At 54.5% G+C, this 23019-nt stretch overlaps 1 protein-coding gene across 1 annotated transcript; it reads left to right on the top strand.

Annotated features, from left to right (window-relative positions):
• The first annotated feature begins 34 nt into the window (after positions 1-34).
• LOC106824416 (palmitoyltransferase ZDHHC19-like) lies at positions 35-17200 on the top strand. Its single transcript, XM_070509105.1, has 8 exons — positions 35-163; positions 512-633; positions 1172-1311; positions 2185-2357; positions 2758-2863; positions 5973-6058; positions 6272-6476; positions 16761-17200. The coding sequence occupies exons 1-6, from the start codon at positions 90-92 to the stop codon at positions 6024-6026; spliced, it is 669 nt and encodes a 222-aa protein (XP_070365206.1). The 5' UTR covers positions 35-89; the 3' UTR covers positions 6027-6058; positions 6272-6476; positions 16761-17200.
• Positions 17201-23019: the final 5819 nt, after the last annotated feature.

Genomic DNA, 23019 nt, shown 5'->3' with positions numbered 1-23019 from the left:
CCAGTATCGGCGAGGGCGCCTGTGGGCACTGGAGGTGCCGCCATGCCGCTCTCTTGCGGGGTGGCAGACCTCAGGACCCACTTCCCTGGATGCTCCTGAGCCTGTTCGCTGCCTTCAGTGTCGAGCTGCTGCTCGTCCTTAGTGGCCTCTTCTTCACATTCCCGTGAGTCTCCCACCCAGGCCAGCAGGTTTCTGACAGACACAGAAAGAAAAAGAGATGATGATAGCATGGAGCAGGGGAAGTGCAGAAGAGGGGTCAGGGAAGGGAGGATATTCTAGGCAGAGGGCCCTGAATGTGCAAAGGCACTGAGGCATAGAGTGCTTGGTGCCCCTGGGAGCTGGTGGTGGTGGGTAGTGTTGGGTGACAGCTGGTGGAGCCTCTGTGGATCTGTCACTAGCCTGGATATTTATGGCAGGCTTTAAGGTCTATGAGTCCTGACCAGGTGGACTGAGTCCTGGGGGGAGCTCAGGACCTCCTGCAGATCAGGGCTGAGTCCTGCTCTGGTCTCAGTTGCAGATGGCTGGTCCAGAACAGGGAGTGGGTCGATCCTGTTGTCACAGGCCCCCTCTTCATCCTGACCTTCTTCAGTCTCGTTTCCCTCAATGTGTCAGACCCTGGCATCTTGCATCAAGGTGAGTTCTCAGCCCCTGGGAGAAGGAGGTAGCAGCCTAAAGGCTCCTGCCTGCAAAGATGATTCCTAACATGCTCCCCACTCCCCTTCTTGGCCTCAAGACCCCTTCTCCCCACATCCTCCTCTGCTTGGGCCCTGCTTCTGTGCTTCATTTCCCAATCCACCGGGATGTGGAAAACAGAATTCCGGAGGTTTCCAGTTGCCTTGGAGGGGAGGGCGGGGCAGGCCAGGGAGAGAAGCCAGGTATTGACAACCACTCAGTTCTCTCCTCCTTCCCACTGCACACACTCCTTAAAGCATCAATCCCAGTTCCAAAGGCCTGTGTCGTCACAGAGCTCCTCTGGCTGGAAATTACCTTCCCTTGGGCTGCCAGCCTCTCCCAGTTTGGTCAGGCAGCTGAGTGGGGACCGGGAATTCCCATGCCCACCTGCTCCCCACCCTTCCTGGAGCCCTGTGATGCTGCGGGGCTGCCCCCACCCCTGCCAGCAGCTGAGTGATGGAAGGGCTCCTGCTGCTGCCCAATCCTCTTCCCATGCCAGGCTCCAATGAACTGGGCCCCATGATGGTGCCTGTGGTGTGGGTGAACCACAGGGCCTTCTGCCTGCAGTGGTGCCCAAGGTGCTGCTTCCACCGCCCGCCCCGGACCCACCACTGCCCATGGTGCAACATTTGTGTGAAGGTGAGCACCCCTCTCATCTGCCCCCCTGCCCCCCACCCTCTGCCCCACCTAGCACGTGGCTGGGACTAGAAGGCTCACTTATACCGAGGCTGGGGTTGGGGGGAGGAGGCGGAGGGCATGGCAGGCATGAAAACACTTCCAAGACTGCTAAAGTCCAAGGGTGCCAGTCACTCCCATCCACTCTTGGTCACTCATGCAGGTCACTGCATCTGTGCCTGCAGCTGTCCTGGGAGGCTGGCCCTGCCCTAGCCAGGTGCTGATAGGCACAGGTGCATCCATGTCTTTGCTTGGCCTGGTCAGACCAGGAGGAGGAAAGGCACCCCTGTCCCACCCCAGGCCTGGCTGACACTAGATGCCCCAGGGCCCTATGGCCAGCTGCAGGCCCGGCCTGGGAGGATTTCCTGTCCTCTTCTGGGGCTCCATGCCAGACAATCAACTGTGTTCTGAGAGCTTGTCTCTCTCTTGTGCATGGCCTGCCAAGGTTTACAAATGTGCTGTCTTATCTGCTACTTACAACCCTGGGAGGCTGGTGGGGGGATGTTAACCTTACTCTCATTCAGTGGATGAGGAAAGAGAGGCCCCAAGATATTCTCTGTCCTGCCCAAGGTTACACCAGGATGTTCCCACAGAAGGCCAGGCAGGCCTAGTCTCTAGAGGCCTCTTGACAGGTGACCTTGAGCCACAGAGGCCTGAAGTGTTCTAACCACAGAAAAGCCAGCAATTGGGACTTTGTGGCTTCGTTTCTCCCAGGAAACAGAGCCAGTGCCGGGGACCAGCTAGCCTAGGGGTCTAGGGTAAGGCTCAGGTTTGGGGGCTATGGAGGCCAGGCCAGAGATTGGGTCCTGGAGGGGAGCCCCTCTTCCTCTCGCCCAGGACTTTGACTACCACTGCAAGTGGGTGAACAACTGCGTCTGTCACTGCAATTTCCGTGTCTTCATGCTGTTGGTCCTGTCGCTATGCCTGTACTCGGGCGCCATGCTGGTCACCGTCCTGATGTTCCCAGTGTACAGGACTCAGCTTCCCTTCTCTATGGACGAGATCGTCGCGTATCCGCCAGGCTGTGGCGCCCTCCAGGGGAGCAGTGGGGAGGGCAGGGACAGCCAAGGGACAGACCAGGTCACAGGGGCGGGGCGAGCGGTGGGCGGGGTCCGAGAGAGGAGCCGCTTGGGAGGATCAGTCTGGGATGAGGTGAGGGCGGTAGGGTCGGGGAGATGGGCGGGTCTCGGAGGCTCTGCGGAGAGTTGAGAATCTAGCAGCGAGGTGGATGGAGGTGGGCAGAAGGTGGCCCGGGGCCTGGACAGCAGGGTGGGGTGAGGTTTACCCGGGGCTGGAGCGGAGGGAGAGGATGGACACTCGGGTTGTGGGCTGCGCCGTTGGGGCGGAGCCTGGGTGAGGGGCGGGGCCAACGAGGACAGTTGGGGGCACAGCTCCTTAGCTCGTGGGCAGCAACCTCGTGGCCTTACCCGCCGCCGGCTTCCTGGAGTCTCTCTTCGTGCCGCTGCTCATCAAGGCCAGGTCGGTGAACGCGGCCGAGCGCTGCCACGAGGGCAAGGTAAGTGGGCCCGGGGGAGCCACGACACCAGGCTAGGACGGTCCCCTTGTCCCTCCCCTTTCTGCTGTTTCTCCACCGCCCTGGTCCTCATGGCCTGAACTCCCTCGAAGGTACCTCGTTAGCCTTAAGACCCTGATTCAGCTCCCGTGTCACCTCCACTGGGGCTCGGTGTCAGTCTCTCTCCTGGGTGCCCTGCGTCCAGGGCCTTCTGTGTGCCAGGCGGCGCGTGCATTATTTTCACGCTGCGCGGAGTGGTGAGTAAGGCTCCATCCTGCGCTGGTGTTGAGGAGGAGCCTGAAGTCAGAATAACTCCCGCCAGACGCCGGTCAACACTGAGAGAGGGGCCCGCCCACGCTGTGCAACACAGACTGAGAGAGGGAACGGAGAGTTCAGAGAGGACCGCGGTGGAGAGGGTTTTGGGTGGGCGGAGGGCAGAGGGGAGGGCGGTGCAGGAGAGGGGCACAGCTTGCAAAAAGGCAGGGATGCCCGAAAGGCTGCGGACTGTTGACAAGACGGTGAGGAGACGGTTGTCATTGCAGCAGAGAGTGGATGGGAAACGAAGTGGCTTGCTTGGCATTGGGCAGGTGGGAAAGGCTGAGAACGTCAGCTGGAGAGTTTAGTCTTGGGACCTGGAAACCTGGGAGCCACGGCAGGATCTTTTTTTTTTTTTTTACATAAAGTAAAATTCACCCTTTTTAAGCACCCAGTTCTATGAGTGTGGACAAGCATGGACAGTCCTGTAGCTACCACCATAATTAAAATTCAGAACACTTCCATCAGCCCCGAAATTCTCTGATGGTCCTTTGTAGTCAGTTTGTCCCGTACCTGCTGCCCTTGGCAACCACTGCGTTGTACTATCCCCATAGATTTTCTCTTTCCAGAACCTCCTATAAATGGAATTCACAGCCTTTTGAGTCTGGTGTCTTTCACATCGCATAATTGACCTGAGATTCATTCATGTTGTTGCCTAAATGAGTAGTGTCTTCCTTTTACTGCTGGTCACTGTTCCATCCTATGGATCTACCACAGCTTGTTTATCCATTTGCCAACTGAAGGATATTTGAGTTGTTTCCAGTTTTTGGTAATCATAAAAAAGCGGCCATAAACATTTGTGTACAGTTCCATGAAGATAAGTTTTCATTTATTTTTGGTAAATAGGTAAGAGTGGCCTTGCTGGGTTCTATGGTAACTGAATTTTTCATTTTGTAAGCAACTGCCAAATTGTCTTCCAAAATGCCTGTACCATTTTGCATTCCCACAAGCAACCTATGAGAATTCCAGTTGCTTCTGCATCCTCACTGACATTTGGCGTTGTCAGGTTTTTTTTTTTTTTTCCGTTTTAGCTAGTCTAAGAAATGTGTGCTGGGCCCCGCCCGGTGGCGCAGCGGTTTAGTTCGCCCGTTCCACTTCTCGGCGGCCCAGGGTTCACTGGTTCGGATCCCGGGTGCGGACATGGTACCGCTTGGCACACCATGCTGTGGTAGGCGTCTCATATATAAAGTAGAGGAAGATGGGCACGATGTCAGCTCAGGGCCAGGCTTCCTCAGCAAAAAGAGGAGGACTGGCAGTAGTTAGCTCAGGGCTAATCTTCCTCAAAAAAAAAAAAATGTGTATGCTGGTATCTCATCGGGGTTTTAATTTGCATCTTCCTAATGACTAATGACGTTGAGCATGTTTTCATGTTCTTATTAGCCATGTGTATGTCTGTGATTAAATGTCTGTTGTAATCTTTTGCCCATTCAAAAAACTTGAGTTGTTTTCTTCTTGTAGAGTTTGAAGTGTTTTGTATATATTCTGGATTCGGATATGTGTTTTGCAAATATTTTTCCCCAGGCTATGGCTTGTCCTCTCATTTTCCTGACAATGTCTTTCAAAGATCAGAAGTTTTATACTTTCATGAAGTGCCATATCAGTTTTTTCTTTTATGGATTGTGTTTTTGGTGTTGTAGTTAAGCAGTCTTTGCCTAACTCGTGGTCGCCAAGATTTTCTCGTGTGTTTTCTTCTAAAAGTTTTATAATTTTAGATTTTCTGTTTACGCTTCTGATTCATTTTGAGTCAAATTTTGTATGTGATGCAAGGCATGGGTCAAGATTTATTATTTTGCAAGTGGGTTGTGCCAACACCGTTTGTTGGAAAGACCATCCTTCTCCATTGTGTTGCCTTTGCACGTTTATCAAAAATCAACTGACTATATAGATGTGGCTGTATTTCTGAACTCTCTATTCTTGCCAATGCCACACTGTCTTCCTTAGTAGCTGTCTATTAAGTCTTGAAATCACACAATGTGAGATCTCTAACTGTGCTCTTTATTTTCAAAGTTCATTTGGCTGTCCTAGATCCTTTGACTTTCCATATAAATTTTAGCATCAGCTTGTGAATTTCTACAAAAATCTTTGCTGAGATTTTCATTTGCATTGCATTGAGTGCAAAGATCAATTTGGAAATTTGACATTTTAACAATATTGAGTTTTGAATCCGTGTGCATGGGATTCTTCTCTGTTTATTTAGGTCGTCCCTGATTTCTTTCATTAGCATTTTGTAGTTTTCAGTGTATAGATCTTGCACATATTGTGTTAGCTTATTTCTAAGTAGTTCATGTGTTTTTCTGCTTTTATAAATTTTTCAAAATTTGATTTCCATTTGTTTATTATTATAAGAAGACATAATGGGGTTTTATATATTGTTCTTGCATCTTGCAACAAGTGTAGAAAAACTGAGAGCTGGGAAAGCAGAGAATGGGGAGAGGTGGGTGGAAGTGCCTTTGGAGCAGTTTCGTAGCAAAAGGCCAATGTGATAGTGTGTTTGGAAAGAGGCAGCAGGAGGATGTGTGTGGCCAAAGGAGACAGAGAGGGGAGGATGCTGCCAAGGGGGTGCCGGGTGAGGGGAGGACCCCTGAGACGGCAGGAGAGGGCGTGCAGGGCCAGGGGTGGCCTGGAGAGAGCTACTCAGAGGTGGGTTGGGGGAGGCCTTGGCTGACGCTCGTGGCTTCTGTCCCTTGGGGTCTTGCTGCAGCCCTGGGCTGAGCTGACGGGCTCAGGGTAGGGAGCAGTGGTGGCTGTCCCAGTCCTGCTGGATCTGAGCTCTTCTTCCTGCCCTTGCCCCTTCCAGTACCGGTACCTGCATGTAAACAACCCTTTCGACCTTGGCTGTGCCAGAAACTAGTATTTCACACTTATTCTGCCGCAAGGACCCAGGTGAGTTGGCAAACCAGAGGCCCGAGTGGTGACCCTGGGGCTGGTGGGGTGAAGCTGGGGTTCTCATACAAGAAATGCGGCAGAGGGCCCGGCAGCCTGGATGCGACTGGCCCCAGCTCCCTTTATGGACGAGCTGGTACTTTGTGTTCCCCGTGCTGAGGGGGACCAGGCCTGGAGGACTGCGACCCCTTCCATCTGGCTTATGCTCCCCAGGTACATGGCCGAAGCTGTCGGGCTGCAGAGAGTGGTGGGGCCAGACTGGGTGCCCATGCAGACCCTGCACTGCTCGATGGGCCCCTCCACACCCAGTCCCCTAGCCGTTCCTGGGCCAGGATCTGGACCCCAGGTACAACCTCTGGGTCTCTACACACTGGGACAGGGTCCCCCAGGCAGCGGCGATCCTGCACTCCTCCAGAAGGTAAGGGATGTGTGTGTGTGTGTGTGTGTGTGTGTGTTCACATGCACAAGTGCAGCTGCCTGTGCCTGTGGTGTTGGGAATGGGCATCTCCAGATTGTGCAAGTGTGGGGGGAAGCTCCCCCGTGGTGCGGTGGTCCTGAAGCTGGAGCACTGAGAGCTCGAGGGAGGGGGATGATAGGCCCCAGGAGTGTTGGAAGTAGAGTCACAGGCCTCCAGAATACACCAGGGGATCCTGGAGACACAAAGGGAAAAGACCACACCACAACCTTGCTAGTTGGCCTTCACCCCATCACTTGCTTTCTGGGCCTCAGTGTCCAGATTAGGACTGAAGGTAGTCCAGTGGTTTCTAATTTGGGGGGACCGATTCCTTTATTTAAAGGCAACTTTTAATCTGGAGCTGAGTGTATGAACCGTGTGGAAGTGGACCATTAGGAATGAAGCAGGGGTAGGTAATTCACAAGCCCCGCCCAAGCGCCCCTGCAGTGGCATTCTGTGGTGCCACCACACGCCCATGCTCTGCGTGTGGGGGGTGGAGGCTTGGACAGCGTCTTCCTCCCCAGCTGGTGGGCCATGCTCTGTAGGGTGGGCCCTTGGGGACAGCCCCCATCCTCCACTCTGCATTTAGGTCCACGCCTGCTGGCCCAGTGCTGCCCCTGCTGCATGAGGCCGCATATCAGCCTTGGTCTCCTCTCGCCCCTTTGCCCCTGGAGATGCCAGGAGCCTCGACACCTGAACCTCACTCCTCTATCCCGCGTGGAGGCTCTCTGTGCCTTGTCCCTGCCTACTCCCCTGGCGGGAGTGCCTGGATCCCCCGAAAGCCCATTAAATACCCTTTGCCTGCCTCCTCCAACTGCCTTGGGGCTTTGTCTGTCCCAGTTTCCACGGAGATGGGGGATCTGGGGCCTTCTGGGGGCTGAGACAAAGACCCTGAGAGGAGGGACCAATGTCCAATATTGGCTGGCTTTGCAACCTTGGGCAAGACACTCAACATTTCTATCATCCTTAAAATGGGGCAACCATAACAACCACAGCAGAGCTGGAGATGATGGAAGAGAAAACCCAGCAGTGCCTGGATGTCCTCCCAGGAAAGTCCTAGCCTCTGCCCTGCAGCTCCCCTGTCTGCCTGAAGGGGGCGCATGCTGCCCAGGAATTCACCCAGAGTGGCCTGCTCTGGCAGTACAGCATGGGAGCCTCCTGGGTAGTTTGGGGCTGGCCCTCAGGTGAGGAGGGGGCCCTCCCGTGGCCTCATCCCAGGGAGGTGGAGTGCGCGTGTTCCCCATCACAGTCCACCCTGCATCTTTCCTCTGAGCCATTCTCACCCACGTCACTCCCTCCTGTTGAGGAGTCAGATGCTGTTTCATGTCCTGTCCTTGTGGAGGGGCCCTAGGCTATGTGTGTCTGCAGGCCTTGGTGGGCAGGGAGAGGGCAGTACATCAAACTTGGCGCCTGTAGTGGCCAGCGTGTAACCTTGGTTATGGGAAATAATGGCACCTTCCTGGAAGCTCGTCAGAGGATGAAATGAGGTGGTTCATGCAAACACGAGGCGCACAGTAGGGACACACTGAAAGCAGCCAGTATGATGATAATCATTTTCTCCATCACACAGCTAACAGACCACCCAGTGTTCCTCCAAGGGCCACCTTCTCAGAATTCCAGGGCCCCAGACCACCGACTCAGAATCTCTGGGTGGGGGAGGGCAGTAATCTGAATCTGAGTTTTTGTCAGGTGCCCGGTGTGATCCTGCCACCTTCAAGTTTCAGAACTGCCTCCTTAGGAGAGGAGAACGGGCACCAGGACACTGCTTCCTGGCACCCTGTACCCAGGGGAAATTGGGAAATGGTGAGGGTAAGAAGGAAGGATGTCACCACAGGGCAGATCAACACCCCAGGACACGTGGAGGTGTGTGTGCCTGTGTGTGCACACCCGTGCTTGTGTGTTGGGGCAGGAGCTCATCCTTGGGGAGTGTCAGCCCCACCTGGGGAGGTGGGTGACCTCTGTGCAGGACATGGCTCCAGGTCTCTACACACTGAGTTCCCCTGCAGGCCGCCCCCCCCTCCTCTCCCACCCTGATCGTGGTGCCCTCGGGCCCTCTGTGTTTGGACCCTGCCTCACCCGTGGCTCTGGCTCTGGCTCTCTGGGCTCCTGGGCAGCCTTGCTCAACCCCAGGGACTCCAGCTCCCCTGTGTCCACTTTGCCCTGGTGCTAGCCTCCCCTGTTCCAAGTTCCCTTGGGCTGCAAGCATTTCTTCAGCTCTTATCTTGCTTACCTCAGGGTTGACCTTAGGTTCTGGGGAGGGGTGCAGTGTGTTCGTTGACATACAAAAAGGCAGTCAAGTTGTGGACTTGCTTTCATTGGCTTCCGTGGCCACATTTACACTTCTTGGGGGGCCAGCCCAGTGGCGCAGTGGTTAAGTTCACACATTCTGCTTTGGCAGCCAGGAGTTCGCCTGTTCGGATTCCGGGTGTGGACATGGCACCACTTAGCACACCATGCTATGATAGGCATTCCACATATAAAGTAGTGGAAGATGGGTGCGGATGTTAGCTCAGGGCCAGTCTTCCTCAGCAAAAAAAAAAAAAAAAAAAAAAACAGAGGAGGATTGGCAGCAGTTAGCTCAGGGCTAATTTTCCTCAAAATAAATAAATAAATAAATTAATTAAATTAAATAAACTTCTTGGGACCTGCATTTACGAGGAAAGCTGAAGCAGCCTCATCTGTCTGGGAAGCTCGCAGTCCATGATCGCTTATCAGGGGTGGAGGGCATGAGATGTTTTGAGCCCCTGACCCCAGGTGTGTGTGTGGCACCCGAATCTGTGTGGGTCTCCTGTGTGTGTGTGTTCCAAGGCACAGCTCAGCCCAGGCTGCCCAGCACTGAGCAGAAGCCCACAGGCCCACTCCCAAATGGTGTCCTGTGGGTGTCTGTGCCAGGGCCTCATGGGAAGAGGACCCAGGAACCTGGGCCAAGGCTTGGAGGGGGATGTTCATGGAACAGGCTTGGTGTCGGAGTGGCACCTGCTGGAGGCCCTGCTCTGCAGGAGGCTGAGAAACCCAGGGTCCCCCAGGGTCTGGGACCCCTAGTCCCGCCCTGTCTTGCTGCCTGTCCCTCCACTGCCCTGCCTGGTTCAGAGCCGGGTGCCTGGTCATCAGGATGGCATCGACAGCTTCCCTGCCCCCTGCTATATGGGGGACTCCCCCAGTCTCAGGCCAGGCCTTCCAAGTCCTCAGCCACGTGTCAGTCATGTCCCCCAACAGCCTGGGTCTCAGTTTCCCCACTGGGCAAGGACATAACTTTCCTCTGACACTGATAGGCGGCCCTGACCCCTCCTGCTCTGGGATTCTGGCTCTTTCTGGTCCCTCCCACCAGAGATTTCTAGGATTTCTTTAGGAAAGTCCCTTGGATCAGGCTTCTCTGCCCCTCGAGGGCTATGAGGGCCCTAGCCCACCCCTTCCTCTGACTCCCCCACATGCTCTCCCCTGAGCACTGGGCCGGCCCCCTCCCCAGAGTTTCTCTCCTGCCAGGCTGGAGGCCTCAGCCAAGCTTCCCCCACCCCCCCTTTCCTCCTCCTCCCTGCTCATGCTGAACCTGCCCTCTGATTCCCACACAGCCCCCTCAAGGTCCTTCACCCACTGATAAGAGGAAGGGTGTTATCAGGGCCCAGCGAGAGGGCCTGCTCTCCACACCCAGGAAGCCCTGCCACCCTGCCTTCCCTTGGCCCACTACCAAGGAGTCACTCCCAACCCTGCAGGGCTGCCTGGTGGCCACGTCTGGAGCCCCTTTAAGAGGTCCCCAGCCTGTGCCTGGGGAGGGCTTGGACCTCTGATGGGAGCCCAGAAACAGCCACCCCTTCTCCGTCATCTCCAGACCTTTCTTCTGTGGGCCTTCTAGAAGGTCAGGTGTGTAGGGTAGGCAGAGCACTGTACTGGGAATCAGGAGGCCGAAGTGTCAGCTCGGCTATCAACTAGTGTGCTATGGGAGCAAGTCTCTTCCCTCTGTTTGGCCTCAGGTTCCTCATCTGTAAACAGGAGTGATCATCATGGCTACCTCCCAGGTGGTCACAGGATGCTAACTGTTCAGAGCTGGAAGGGACTCAGGGGTCACCATATCCAGCTGCCCTTTCATCCCCAATTTCACAGATGGGCACTAGAGAGGGAGGGGATTGCGTAGGATGACACGATATCAAAGCCAGGCAGCATTCTCTCTATTTCTCAGGCTGCCTCTCCTGTTCCTGCTTGGGGTCCATTCCAGAGGAGGAAGGACCTGGGCACGCACCACAGAGCCCGGCCCTCTGGCCCCCCTGCCTCAGAGCCAGGCCAGGCAGCGCCTTTCAGCATGGAGGCCTGGGGAGCTGATAAGAAGGCCGGGCTTAACTCTCTCCAGCCCTGTGCTGGGAGCGATAAGGACGCCCTGCTGCCTGCCACTCGGCCCTGCCTTGCCCACCCCACCCAAGGAGGCCCTGCCGGACTAAGGGTGGGATGGGGCCAGGATAGATAGGGCAGAGGAGGTTGCTGCTGGGTGGGATCAGGGGCCAGAATCCTAACAGCTCACAGGGCGCAGGCCGTTGGTGACTGACCCTCCTGGGCATCTGGGCACAGTGCCTGGCACCCAGGGGACGCTTCATCAGCACCACGTCCTCTTTTGTTCCTGCACACAGAGTGGGGCTAGAGTGAAGTGGCCTGGGGCTGAAGGTTTGCCAGGGCCCCCTTCTGGGTAACAACCTTTACCGAGCGCCACCCAGGTCAGGGCCTGTGCTGAGTGGTTCATATAATCTCTAACCCTCACGACAACCCTCTGAAGTTGTTCTTGTTTTAGAGACGAGGAAACCAGCGCTGAGCAAACAGGCCACTTCCCCAAGGTCACACAGCTTCCAAGTGGCAGAGCCCAAACTCCTTCGGCCTGTACCCTTACACGGTACTTCCTAGGCAGCTCTATGGTATTAGCAGTGGTTAAGACGTGGGCTCTGAAGCCAGCCTGCCTGGTGCCGCTGCTGTAAAGTGGGATTAATACTCACATCTCATTGCACTGTCACGAAGTTTCACTGCGGTGCACATGGGGAGGGTGGTGCAGGCATCGGCACGTGCCAGATGCTTAATCAATGGTAGTGATTGTCACCACAATACAATGGAGGTAATGCCCAAGTCAGGACTTTGTCACTGTGGGGGGCTTCAGGAGGCCAGTCACCGCGGCAGCAGCAGCCCGTTCCTGTTCAGTGTGGTGTGGGTTCCCTAGTGGCCGGGCAGCAAAGGTGAAGGGTGCTGCCCCAGAGGGGAAGCCTGTGGTGGTGTTTTACAGAAAATCAGCCAATGTTGGTGTCTCCAGGCCAGAGGGGGATGGAGGCGTGGGCTGAGAGTCTTCAGGGAGCAGCGAGATGACCACCCATGGCTCTGCTCTCCTGTGGGGGGAGGGAGTTTCCCGTGAAGAAAGCACCCTGTTGCTTCTGTTTTGTGGTCAGGCAGTGTCCCAGGCTGAAGGAAGTCAAACGCTATGGTCATTCTGGGCCTGTGTCGGCCTCACTCAGAGCCCTGCCTGCCCTGGGTCCCTGTCCCTGTGGCCTCTGGACAGCTCCAGGCCAGGTCCCACCCCGCCTCTGTCTTAGCCTCACCTCTTCTCACCTTTCCACCCGTCTCTCCCCCCACGCCCTCCCCCTCCTTTCCTGGACTACAGCTTCCAGGAACACAAAGTAAGCTGTCTGACAACCTTCACGTAATGACTTTTAACTATGATTCTTGGAAGCCCCTGGGCCTGGCGTGGAAGCCCACAGAGCTCTGGGCCGGGCCAAGCCAGGGCTCGCACAGGGCACCCTTGTCTGCCTCCCACTGGGACTTCCTCCGTGGGCCGGGCACGCACTTTCCCAGCTGCTATTGGGTCCACGCAGTTTTGCTGTTGAAATCGGAGATTCCCAAACCGAAAAGGGCCTCCTGAATATCTAGCTTATTTCTCAGTAAGGAAACCACGATGGTGGGGGCGAGATTCAGCGGGGCTTCCCCCTGATCACGCGGCCAGGGAGAGGCCAGGCGGGGCGGTCCCGACCTCTGCCCCAGCCTGGCCACCAACTGGCCATGGGAAGGGCCCTCTGACTTCTCCTGGAAGCCTGGTGGCTTGGCGCTGGTGGGCGCCTCTCAACCCTGACAACGGTGATGCCAGGGCCAGTCGGATCGCTACCCGTGGGCTGAGGACTTTGCTCACATTATCTCACTGAGTCCTCAAAACGACTTTTGAGGAAGGTGCTGCTGTTGGTATCGTGGGTGTGACCTGGACAGTGCTCAGGTCTCCATGGCCCTATCTGCAAGGACAGAGTTTTCTGGAGAGTCCTCGGGCTACTCCTGCCCTGACCTCCTGGGAGTCCATGACTCAGCCACCAGGGAGAAGGGTCCTTGGTCTGGGGAAAAACCCTGAGGTGGACAGGGCCCCAGGCAGGGCTTATTCCATGGCCCATTAGGGTCCTTCACCTGAAACTCATCTGTAGCAGGGGGCGCATTAGGTCACCAGGCAAAGGTACTGACACCTGGGCAGGACCCTTGGCCATCTGGGCTGAGAAATTCCCCCACCCAGGAGTTCCTAGATGTCTGTGCCTCAGCCACTAACAGAAATGGAAAGACACTGCCGCCTGCCCATTTCCTGGCTGGGGCAGTGGGGCTCTGTGGAGACCGCAGCCAGCACCAGGAGGCCTGGTGGGGAGGCAGGCTCTGCTGCTTCCTGGCAGGGTGGGCACGAGAAGCCCCTGCCCTCTCAGAGCCGCTGTTCCTGCATCTGCAAAAGGGAAGTGAAAGCCCCTGCCGGGCTACAGGGCAGGGCGGTGGGGCGGTGGGCCGCTGGGCGCGCGCCGGGAAAACAGGCTGTGCACTTTCACTTCTTTGCACAGGGCGGCTGGCGAGGCTGTGGGGCTGCTGTAAAGGGATCCTTGGGGGGAGCCAGACTCGGGCTCCAGGACCTGGCAGGAGTAACTCCCTTTGTCTTTTATCTCCATGTCCCCTCCTTGGGCCAAATGTTTTGGATCATTTGGAAGCAGCCAAGGCCGAAGCAGGCCATCTCATTTTAAATCCTAGACAGACAGAGCCTGGATCACTTTCCTTGCGTGCTTCTCAGCTCCCTCTCCTCCCCACTAAGTATCTGTCCCTAGGGGAAGAGCTGGCCAGACTTGGCTTTGGGGCAGGGAGGTGGCCCTCTCTGCTCCCAGCTGGCACCACCATCTGTCATTCTCCCCAGTCCCCTGGCCTCAGGGTGTGCTCAAGTGGAAGCCTCTGGAAGGCCTCAAGGTCTGGTTGTGGCTGGCTCCCTCTGACCCCCCAGCAGGGATGGGGGCTTCCCCTGTCCCGACCAAGAGGTTCAATCTTCCTTGGACACAGTCTAGACCAAAGAGTAAGGGAGGTTTCTTCCTGAAGCAGAGACCAGAAATAGGCACACAGAGGGCTCTGTGCTTTGGAGTTGAAGCTTTTAAAGATTTGTTTTCTTTAAATATCCTGCTGCAGGAAAGAGAAGCCAGAAATCAAACTTTCCTGACATGAGGATTTCAGGTGGCTTTAAAGGAGCATGTGTTTGGTTTCCATCCCACCCTGCTTCTGCTCAGTGGGGTCTCGGGCACTTGTCCCCGGGGTCTGGAGGAGGGTCCACACCCCCCCAGGCTCACCCCTGCAGCCTCAGCGGGAGCTTTCCTCAGCACCAGATCCAGCCTGAGGGCCTCTGCTCACAGCTGGCCCTGCGCTTGGTCCTGAGAGGGTCTGGGCACATCCACCTCAGGAAATAGAGGTCTCTTTTCCTCCAGCCTCAGCTGCACTGGCGCTGTTGACCACACCCTCATTCTTGAAAACTCTCTTTTCCCGTGACCTCAGGGATCAGACACACTTCTGACTCTTGTCCTGACTCCAGGACATTCTGTCTAGACTCTTCCTCTCACCTCCTACCAGGAAGGCTTCCAGGTCCCATCCTCGGGCACACCCCTTCTTGGAGAACTCACTTGTTCCCTTGCCTTCAGGAGTGCTGGGCCCAGCTGAGCCTCCATCTACATGACCTCTGGCCCTACAGTGCCCCAGGCTCTGGTGTTAATTTTCTTCTTTTTTTCAGCTTTGTTGAGGTATAATTGAGAAATAAAATTGTAAGATATTTAAAGTGTACAACGTCATGATTTGGTATACGTGTGCATTATGAAAGGGCTCTCCCATCCAGTTGGCCCTGAGTTTTGATGATAGAATTATTGGAAGTCCCACCAGAGGCTCGGGGTCTTTCCAAGTCCCAGCACTGCAGGGGAGGAGGAAAAAAGCAGAGGCAAAAGCAGCCGTGGAGTGAGAGGCCCACTGGTTAGTGTGAAGGTGCAGCTGAGCGGGGCACCAGGGCCTGGATGCAGAGGAAAACGCATCTGGATGTCCCTGACCTGTCCCAAGCCTAGTCCAAAGGATGTCCCAAAGCTGGCCTTGACCAAGAGAGGAGCAAGACTGAAGGGATCCCTGAGCAGCATTGTTTGCCCTCCTTGCCCCTGCGTCCTTCTGTGGGGGCCATGGTAGGGCTGCGTGGGGTTGGGGAGGGAGGGCACTGGGTGACGGGGCGTCTAGAGAGCAAATCAATCAAGGGCTTACTGCCAGCATCCAGGGAGGAGCTGATAAAATGACTGAGACCTGAACTGGGATACTGGGAATAAGAGTTCATCCATCCATTCACTCAGTCATTCAACTAACACTGAATAATCACAATGTGTCTAGGAGGTAATGAAATTAATTTTTATAAAGAATGTGTTCATGGGACCGGCCCCGTGGCCATGTGGTTAGGTCCGCACACTCTGCCTTGGCAGCCCAGAAGAGTTTCACTGGTTCAGATTCTGGGCTTGGACCTAGCACTGCTCATCAAGCCATGCTGAGGTGGCGTCCCACATAGCACAACCAGAGGGACCCTCAACTAAAATATCAACTATGTACTGGGGGCCTTTGGGGAGAAGAAAGAAATATTAACATAAATAAATAAATAAGTAATCTGGCTTCCAGAATCCATACTGCTGATGAATAAGGTCCTTTTTTTTTTTTTGGAGGAAGATTATCCCTGAGCTAACATCTGCTGCCAATCCTCCTCTTTTTGCTGAGGAAGACTGGTCCTGAGCGACATCCGTGCCCATCTTCCTCTACTTTATACGTGGGATGCCTACCACAGCATAGCTTTTGCCAAGCAGTGCCATGTCCTCACCCGGGATCCGAACCAGCAAACCCCAGGCTGCCGAAGCAGAACGTGCGCACTTAACCACTGAGCCACTGGGTTGGCCCCTGAATAAAGTCCTTAAAAAAAAAAAAACGTGTTCATGTATAGTATAATTGTGTTAATTTAAAATTATATATATGTATTTTTAAAAGACTGGAAGATTTATCAAAAGCTCATGGAGGAGCAAATGTCTGCTAACTGGGGGGACTCTGGTCTGGGTGTTAGGACACCTGGTTTCTAGGTCCAGCTCCCCCTCTGCCTGGCTGTGTGACTATGAAAAGCCCTTTTCCTCTCTGGATCTGTTTCCTCATCTGTGCAATGAGAGTGTGGAACCAGAGGATCCACGGCTCTCTCCAGCTCTGATGTGACCTGAGAACACCCGGGACTAGGGTTTATGGCAGTTTCACTGGCGCGGCGGGGCTGCTCTGCTTTGCCCTGGAAGCTGTGCCCACCCCCACGCAGGCCCTCCCCCACCCCCCACCCCTGCCCTGTGGAGCGCTACACCAAAGGGAGGAAGAGGCCGCCCGCAGCCTGACCTGCCGTTGGGCCCTGACCTCAAATTAGGGTCACGCCTCTCATCGCTTTATGCCCGCTTCGCGTCATGAAAGACCTCCTCCACCCTTCAGCTGCAGCCTCGTGACCAGGAACAAAGGGGGCTCTGGCCAGAGCTGCTGCCCCCACACCTTGATGGCCCTGAAGCTTCAGTCAGGAAGTAAGGGAGCCAGGCAGGCATTGATTACAGGCCCCCGCGTGGGCCAGACGCCATGTGGGTTGCTCTGTGGGTGTTAGCTTGTCCGTTCTCCACAATGGCCCTGGTTGGAAAGTTTGTCACCTTTGTCTCATGGAGGAGGAGGTAAGTCTCAGAGAGGTTAAGCACCGTGCCCAGTCGCACAGCTGGTTAGTGGGGCTGCAGTTAGTGGAGCCGGCTGGCTCGGCATCAGAGCTGAAAGCAGGCAGAGCTCTGGGCTGCTCTTCCGAGGACTGAGCGGGATTTCCAGCTGCTGGCAGACCCCACTCCTGCCACCCCCACCAGAATTTTGTAGGAGGTGCCTGGGCTTAAACCCATTTCTGATTCTCCCCATTGAAAACACATTTCTCCTCCCTAGAAAATCCCACTGGCAGAACTGCTGCTTCTCCCTTCCTTGTCCTGAGGCCTCTGAGTCACCCTGACTCCACCGCAGTCAGCAGACCCAGTACCTTCTGTCATCTTTCCGTGGAGGCTGGAGCTCTTGTTCTCGTGGGAAGCAGCTCATTGAAGGGGAGAGAATTTACGGTCCCCAGTCATCCTGCTGTCACCTTCATGCTGAGCTGGCTCCTGGGGACCCGCTTCTTCCCATCACAACTTCCCAATTTGGTCAACTAACTCTGTCCGTTTTCCCCCAGCCTGCTCCCCACAGCATGCTGCCCCGCATATCACCTTCCCCCCACCCCCTTCTTCTTTAAACTCTAAAATAGGAGGGCAGGGGAAATTATGTCCATTCTTCTGTCTGGCCTCAGATTTTCAGGCAGGCATTCAAAATAAATAAAAAAGTAATTTTTTATCAAATGCTTTTCTGTTTTGACTACTGGCATTACAATGGTATTGTTCTAATGTTCATTGCACACATTAAGGATTCTGGAATACTATTTGTTAACCGGCCCTCCCTAAATACTATAATAACACCCTTTCAGGGGGCAAATGTCTTTTGACCACATCTTGGAATATAACCCAGTTAGAAGTTGGAGGTCGCCTGTAATTCTTCACAAATTCAAATCTGCTACACCTTGATAGGGTTCTTAACCTTGCTTCCTTGGCTAATAGTCCGTACCTCACAGGACTGCCCCAAGGATTACATGTGGGAAGGTATAGGAATCTGCCAGCACACAGTAGGTGCTCAGAAAATATCCCACACTGCCTCCCACCCCATACTGTCCTGGGGTCACGTCTTAGCCTGTCTGAACCCGAGTTTCCTCCTCTGTGGAGTAACCATCCCAGAGCTGCCCTGCCTGCTTCACAGGGCAGCTGTGAGGTGCCAAGCGGATGGTGTGAACTGCTTTCTGTGCTGAGGTGCAGAGCACGGTGAGGGGTTGCTATATGCAGACCCCACTGCACCTCTTAACTGACTTGTTTTGGAAGAGATAAAGCTCCAGTCCCCAAGCCCTTAAGTCCTCCTTAGGATGGGCCACTCGGAGCTCATGGAGTCAGGCCCTGCCTGGCCTCACAGCTCTAGAGGCCTGAGCCGTGATGAAGAGCGAGTCTGCCCTCACTCCCTCGCTGGGCCTCAGGCCTCCCAGCACTCAGTCCTCCGGCATCGGCTGGCGGGAGGTCTGTGCTATGACAGTGGCACGATGGTGGGACTCCCAGGGTGAGATGACATCTCACTTCACAGTCAGGCCTAGGGCTCCTTGTCTCCTGTGTCCCTCTGCTTCCTGGCCAGGGGCTAGAGGGCCCTCGTCCTGGCTCTCCAGGTGGCCCGTGACTCCCCAAGGCAGCAGTTTCCCCAGGGCCCACAGCCGCTGCACACCTGCCTCGCGGGCACGGGCGTGGGCTCAGGCCACCCATCTGTTACCACAGGCTCTCCGAAAGCGTGTTGCAACAGCATGGGCTCTATGTTCGTCAGCAAAGTCTTTTTTTACAAAGTGAGGTGATTCAAAGTTGATTTAGTGACCAAAACTAAGTAAGAAATAGAGCGAGTGATGTGCAGGTACAGTAAAAATTGTGACAGGAAATGGAATGACCGAGTTCGGGAAATGATGTTTGCCACCTAATGCTCACGACAATCCTGAGAGCAGGTGCTATTGTCTCGCTTTATGGAGGCGGAAACAGGCACAGGGCCACTCGGAGGGGCAGCGGAGGAGCTAATCAATGGCCGTGACCCATCTCCAGTGGGGCCCTGGGGCCTAGAGAGAGCGCTCCTCGCAGGACCACTGAGCCACGGGGCCACAGGGCCCTGGGCTGACGGTTCAGAGCTCACCTCCCCACTGGTGGGCTGTGCCAGGCAGGGGTTATCCTCGGACCAGAAACGGTTGCATCAGACTGGCTGACCTCATGCCTGTGGCAGGGCAGATAGTGAGACCGACTGGGGATTAGGGAGGGAGGATGGGGAGAAGGAGAACCAGGCAGAGAGGAAACACAGGCAGAGGCCTGCCAGGCCCGCCACCACGGGGATCCAGAACGTGGACAAGGAGCTACGTAACTCCTACCCTGAGGTTCTTCTAACCACTGGTCTGGCCTCAAATTGGCCTCCTACCGGCCTTTAACACCCAATCTGGGAGTAGGTGAGAAGGATTTGAGTCAAAGGAAAGCTATAAACTCCTCAAGTGCATCCACACCCACTCACCCAGACACACCGACACCGACCATCCGTCCGTGTCCTTGCCGCAGCCCCCAACAAACAGCATGAGTGACGCGGGGTCGCCAGCTCAGGGGACCTTCAGACTTAAGCGGCCATCGCAGATCTTTCGCCCTGGTGCCTCTTTTAAAGCCCCTAGCGCGTGCTTTCACCTTTGCAATGACCTGTTGCTGGCCTGTCCCTTGGCCTTTGTTCTGTTGTCACCGTAAAGTTTAACAGCCGCGCCTCGTGCCTGGGTTGCCAGAGACGTAAATGCTGGTTCAAATAAAACGAACAAACAAGCAATGAGCGCATGACGAGCCAGCTCCACGCTGGGCGTGGATTTGTGAGGTGAAAAGGAAAGGGAGAGACACCGAAAGATGCATGAGGTGGCCTTGGCCTCGAGGAACTTGCGGCCCCCTGAGGGGCGGGAGAGGGAGCTTGCTTGAGAAAGCTGAAATGACCAGCCCGCAGGAGACTTCAGTAAGACTTGAAGGGTGGTCACAGTGAAGTGTGTGACCATCCCCAGGGGCTGGAGCCCACCCTCTCGTGGAGGGTGGGGCGTCAGGGGGGTTTCCTCTTCCCCGGGGACTGGTGCCAACTGAGGATAACGTGGCCTCACCTCTGTCGTGTGAGGCTTACTGAACACGTTAGGAAGCACATTCCCGCACGAGCCAGGTGGGCTGGAGTCATCATTCCACAGACAGATGAGGAAACAGACTCAGGGAAGTTCAGCAAGCTGCCCAGGGCACCAGATGAGGCAGTTGAGGATAGCATCCAGACTCCTGCAGGGGAGGCCCAGCCCAAGATTGGCCTGGCATGGGGGGCACGGAGGGCGTGGGTGGTTACGCCCGGGTCTGCAGGAAAGGAATAAGAGAAGGGAAGAGCGAGGTATGGCCTCTGCCTCCAAAACGCAGTGGCAGCAGAAGGGAGCCCGGGTAATTCACACCATCCGGTGAGGGAGGGCGAGGGAGGCGGGAAGGGAGGACGAGCAGCAGGAGTGGACGGGGGCACACTCGGTGGGGGCAGAAGGAGGGCATAAGCCGTGGTTACAGTTGGCCCAGAGATGAAGATCTCTGGTAAGGGAAACCTCAAAAACCTTCCATTCCAGAACTGGCTTTCTGTTTCAGAGATTACTCAACTCCCTGTACTTTTATCTTTAAAAAAAAATAATAAAGCTCTCAAGTCAATTCTATTCTTTTTATACTTTGAAGCTAAGACAGGAAAGGAAGAGCGGCTACTACTCACCCAGTGTCTACTGTGCGGTGGGCACGCTAAGAGCCCCTGTGTGGGCTCACCGAATCTCTCAGCCACCTTCGGAGGCTTCTACCATCATCTCCATATTATAACTTGGGAAACTGAGGCACCAAACCGGCAAGTACCTAGCTCAAGGCCACTCAGCACACAATTAGCTAAGATTTGACCCAGGGCCGGCTTTTCCAGGCTGAGGCCGGTCGTGCAGGTTACTGCGGCTCCTCCTGCAGAGGACCTGCCACACCCGGAGCCCTTCGGCTCCCCCGTGGCCCGGCCTCGCAAGATCCCTGCGACTTAGAGATTGCTCTTATTTTGAAGGAAACACTTTTTGTTTTTTCTGATTACAAAAGTCAAACATGTTTATTTTGGAAAATTTTAAAAGTAAAGAAAAACACAAAGAGGAAAATTAAAATCCTCTGTAATCCCAAAGCCCAGAACTAACCGCTATTAACATTTGGGGGGAACATCCTTCCAGTCTTTCTTCTGTCAACACGTGTATGTAATAAAAATGACCACCACACTGTTTTGTGATTTTTAACAGCTTTATGGAGATAGAACTGACTAAACTAGACATACTGAAAGTGTACAATTTGATAAGCTTTGACATATGTGTACACCTGTGCCGTCACCACAGTCAACATACTGAACACATCCGTCACCCCCAGACATTTCCTGGAGCTCCTTTAGTATCCTTCCCTCCTTCCAGTCCCTTCCCAAGGCTGACGTCCTGGAACTCAGGTACATCCGGCCAGCGTCACAGGCCTGGGTAGCAGGCACCTGGCCCGGGACTTTGCCTAAGCTCTGGCTCTCAGTCATGTTGTGCTTCAGGGAGCATGAACAATGCCATCTTCTGCAGGCCACAGTATGTTTGATTCTGTCAGCTTCCTCCTCTGCTCCCCCGTGGGCCTGCTCCCCTCCTCCCTCGGGCTCTCGGCCCTTCACCTCCAACCAGGCCTCTTCACTCAAACCTGCCTCCTCTGCTTGGAATCTTCCAGCTCCCAGAAGTTAGCCCCACCCCCCTGGGCTCTGGGAAGGTTGCTGAGGACCCTAGTCGTGTCGCCAGGCACGTCTGCAGCTGCTGTGGCCTCTGCAGGTGGAGGAGGCGCTGTGGCAGAGCGTCAGTCTGTGGGGAGGCTGCCGCAGGCTCCCTGTGAAGCACCCACGCTCACTTTTTGCTGCTTTTGACAGGCATCTTTCTGCCTCTTTTTATTCTTGCTATTTGGTGAGCGGGGTTTCCTGAGTGTAATTTAATCTTTTCTCTATGACTCAGGGCCATATTTGCAACCTCGTTTGCTAATGTAAGGAAGCAGGTGGAGGGTGCAGTGTGGGTGGAGGGGAGACCAGCCCCAGCAGTTTCACTGGAACTTGCTTTCTTGTAAGAGTCAAACGGGTCGTCTGGTTTCAGAAGGGGGATGGTGGTTGTATTTCTGCCTGGCCTATTGACAGCCTAACTTGAGACCAATTTGTTAGCAAATCCAGGGCCCCCTTCTCTTAAACGGCTGTCTCACTCTTCATCAAATTGGCATTATGGACACCTGGATTTGTATCTTGTTTTACAGTCCTCAGAACCTTTTCACACACATTTTCTCTTCTGATCTTCACAACAACCCTGTGAGAAAAGCAGAGCAGGTGCTGCTTCCCGTTTTAGATCCCGGCTACACAGCAGTTTCCAAACCAATTCCAGGTCGGTTAACAATGTGACAGACAGAACATAAACCTTTAGGAAGGGAGTACAGGAGAATATCTCTGTGACCTTGGGGTACAAAGAATTTCTTGAAAGCATTAACTGTTAAAAAAAAAAAAAGACAAATAAATTCTACTACATTGAAATGAAAAGCTGGGGGCCGGCCCAGTGGCATAGTGGTTAAGTTCGCGTGCTCTGCTTCAGCAACCCGGGGTTCACCAGTTCAGATCCTGAGCGCAGACCTACACACCACTCATCAAGCTGTGCTGTGGCAGCGTCCCATATGCAAAATAGAGGAAGGTGGGCACGGATGTTACCTCAGCAACAATCTTCCTCAGCAAAAAGAGGAGGATTGGCAGCGGATGTTAGCTCAGGGCTAATCTTTCTCAAAAAAACAAAAAAGAGAGGGGCTGGCCCCGAGGCCGAGTGGTTAAGTTCAAGTGCTCCACTTTGGCGGCCCAGAGTTTCCCCAGTTCGGATCCTGGGTGCGGACCTGGCATCGCTCCTCAAGCCATGCTGAGACAGCATCCCACATGGCAGAGCCAGAAGGACCTACAACCAGAATATACAACTATGTACTGGGTGGGAGGGGCTTTGGGGAGAAGAAGAAGAAAAAAAAAAAAGAAAGAAGAAGAAGATTGGCAACAGATGTCAGCTCAGGTGCCAATCTTTAATAAAAAAGAGAGAGAAAGCATACATTATCAGTAAATGCATAAAAAGATGCTTAACTGCATTAGGAATCAGGAAAATGCAAATTAAAGACACTAGGAAATACCACTTTACATCCAGCAGATGGAAAGGGGAGAGCAGTTAGGGTTATCTTGAGGGTAGGTTATTGCCCTGATGGTTGCTACCAGTCAAGACTTGGATTTGCACGCTGGGCCGGGCTGCAGCTCCTGGAGGATATGCTGTGTGGGAGGCTCAGGACAGTGTGGCTGCAATGTCAAGAAACCTGTAAGCAAGCCCTATAGCTTTTCAGAGTAAAATGGATAAATTGTGGTATATCATATAAAGGAACATGGCAGAGAAAATGAATAAACCTCAGATTCATTCATTAACAGGTGCATTTCAAGAATATAGTATTGAATGATGCATTCCTTTCCTGGGGCCGCCATA

Source organism: Equus asinus, chromosome 5, assembly GCF_041296235.1.
Source record: "Equus asinus isolate D_3611 breed Donkey chromosome 5, EquAss-T2T_v2, whole genome shotgun sequence".
Taxonomy (NCBI): Eukaryota; Metazoa; Chordata; class Mammalia; order Perissodactyla; family Equidae; genus Equus; species Equus asinus.
Note: the sequence above shows the minus strand (reverse complement) of the source record. Positions and strands in the feature narration are given on the sequence as shown.

Coding starts and splice junctions, on each gene's coding strand:
- LOC106824416 (XM_070509105.1), top strand. CDS start 90: ATGCTCCTGAGCCTGTTCGCTGCCTTCAGTGTCGAGCTGCTGCTCGTC. Junction 1,312..2,184: donor GGTGCAACATTTGTGTGAAG/GTGAGCACCCCT, acceptor CCTCTCGCCCAG/GACTTTGACTACCACTGCAA. Junction 2,358..2,757: donor TCTATGGACGAGATCGTCGC/GTATCCGCCAGG, acceptor GCTCGTGGGCAG/CAACCTCGTGGCCTTACCCG.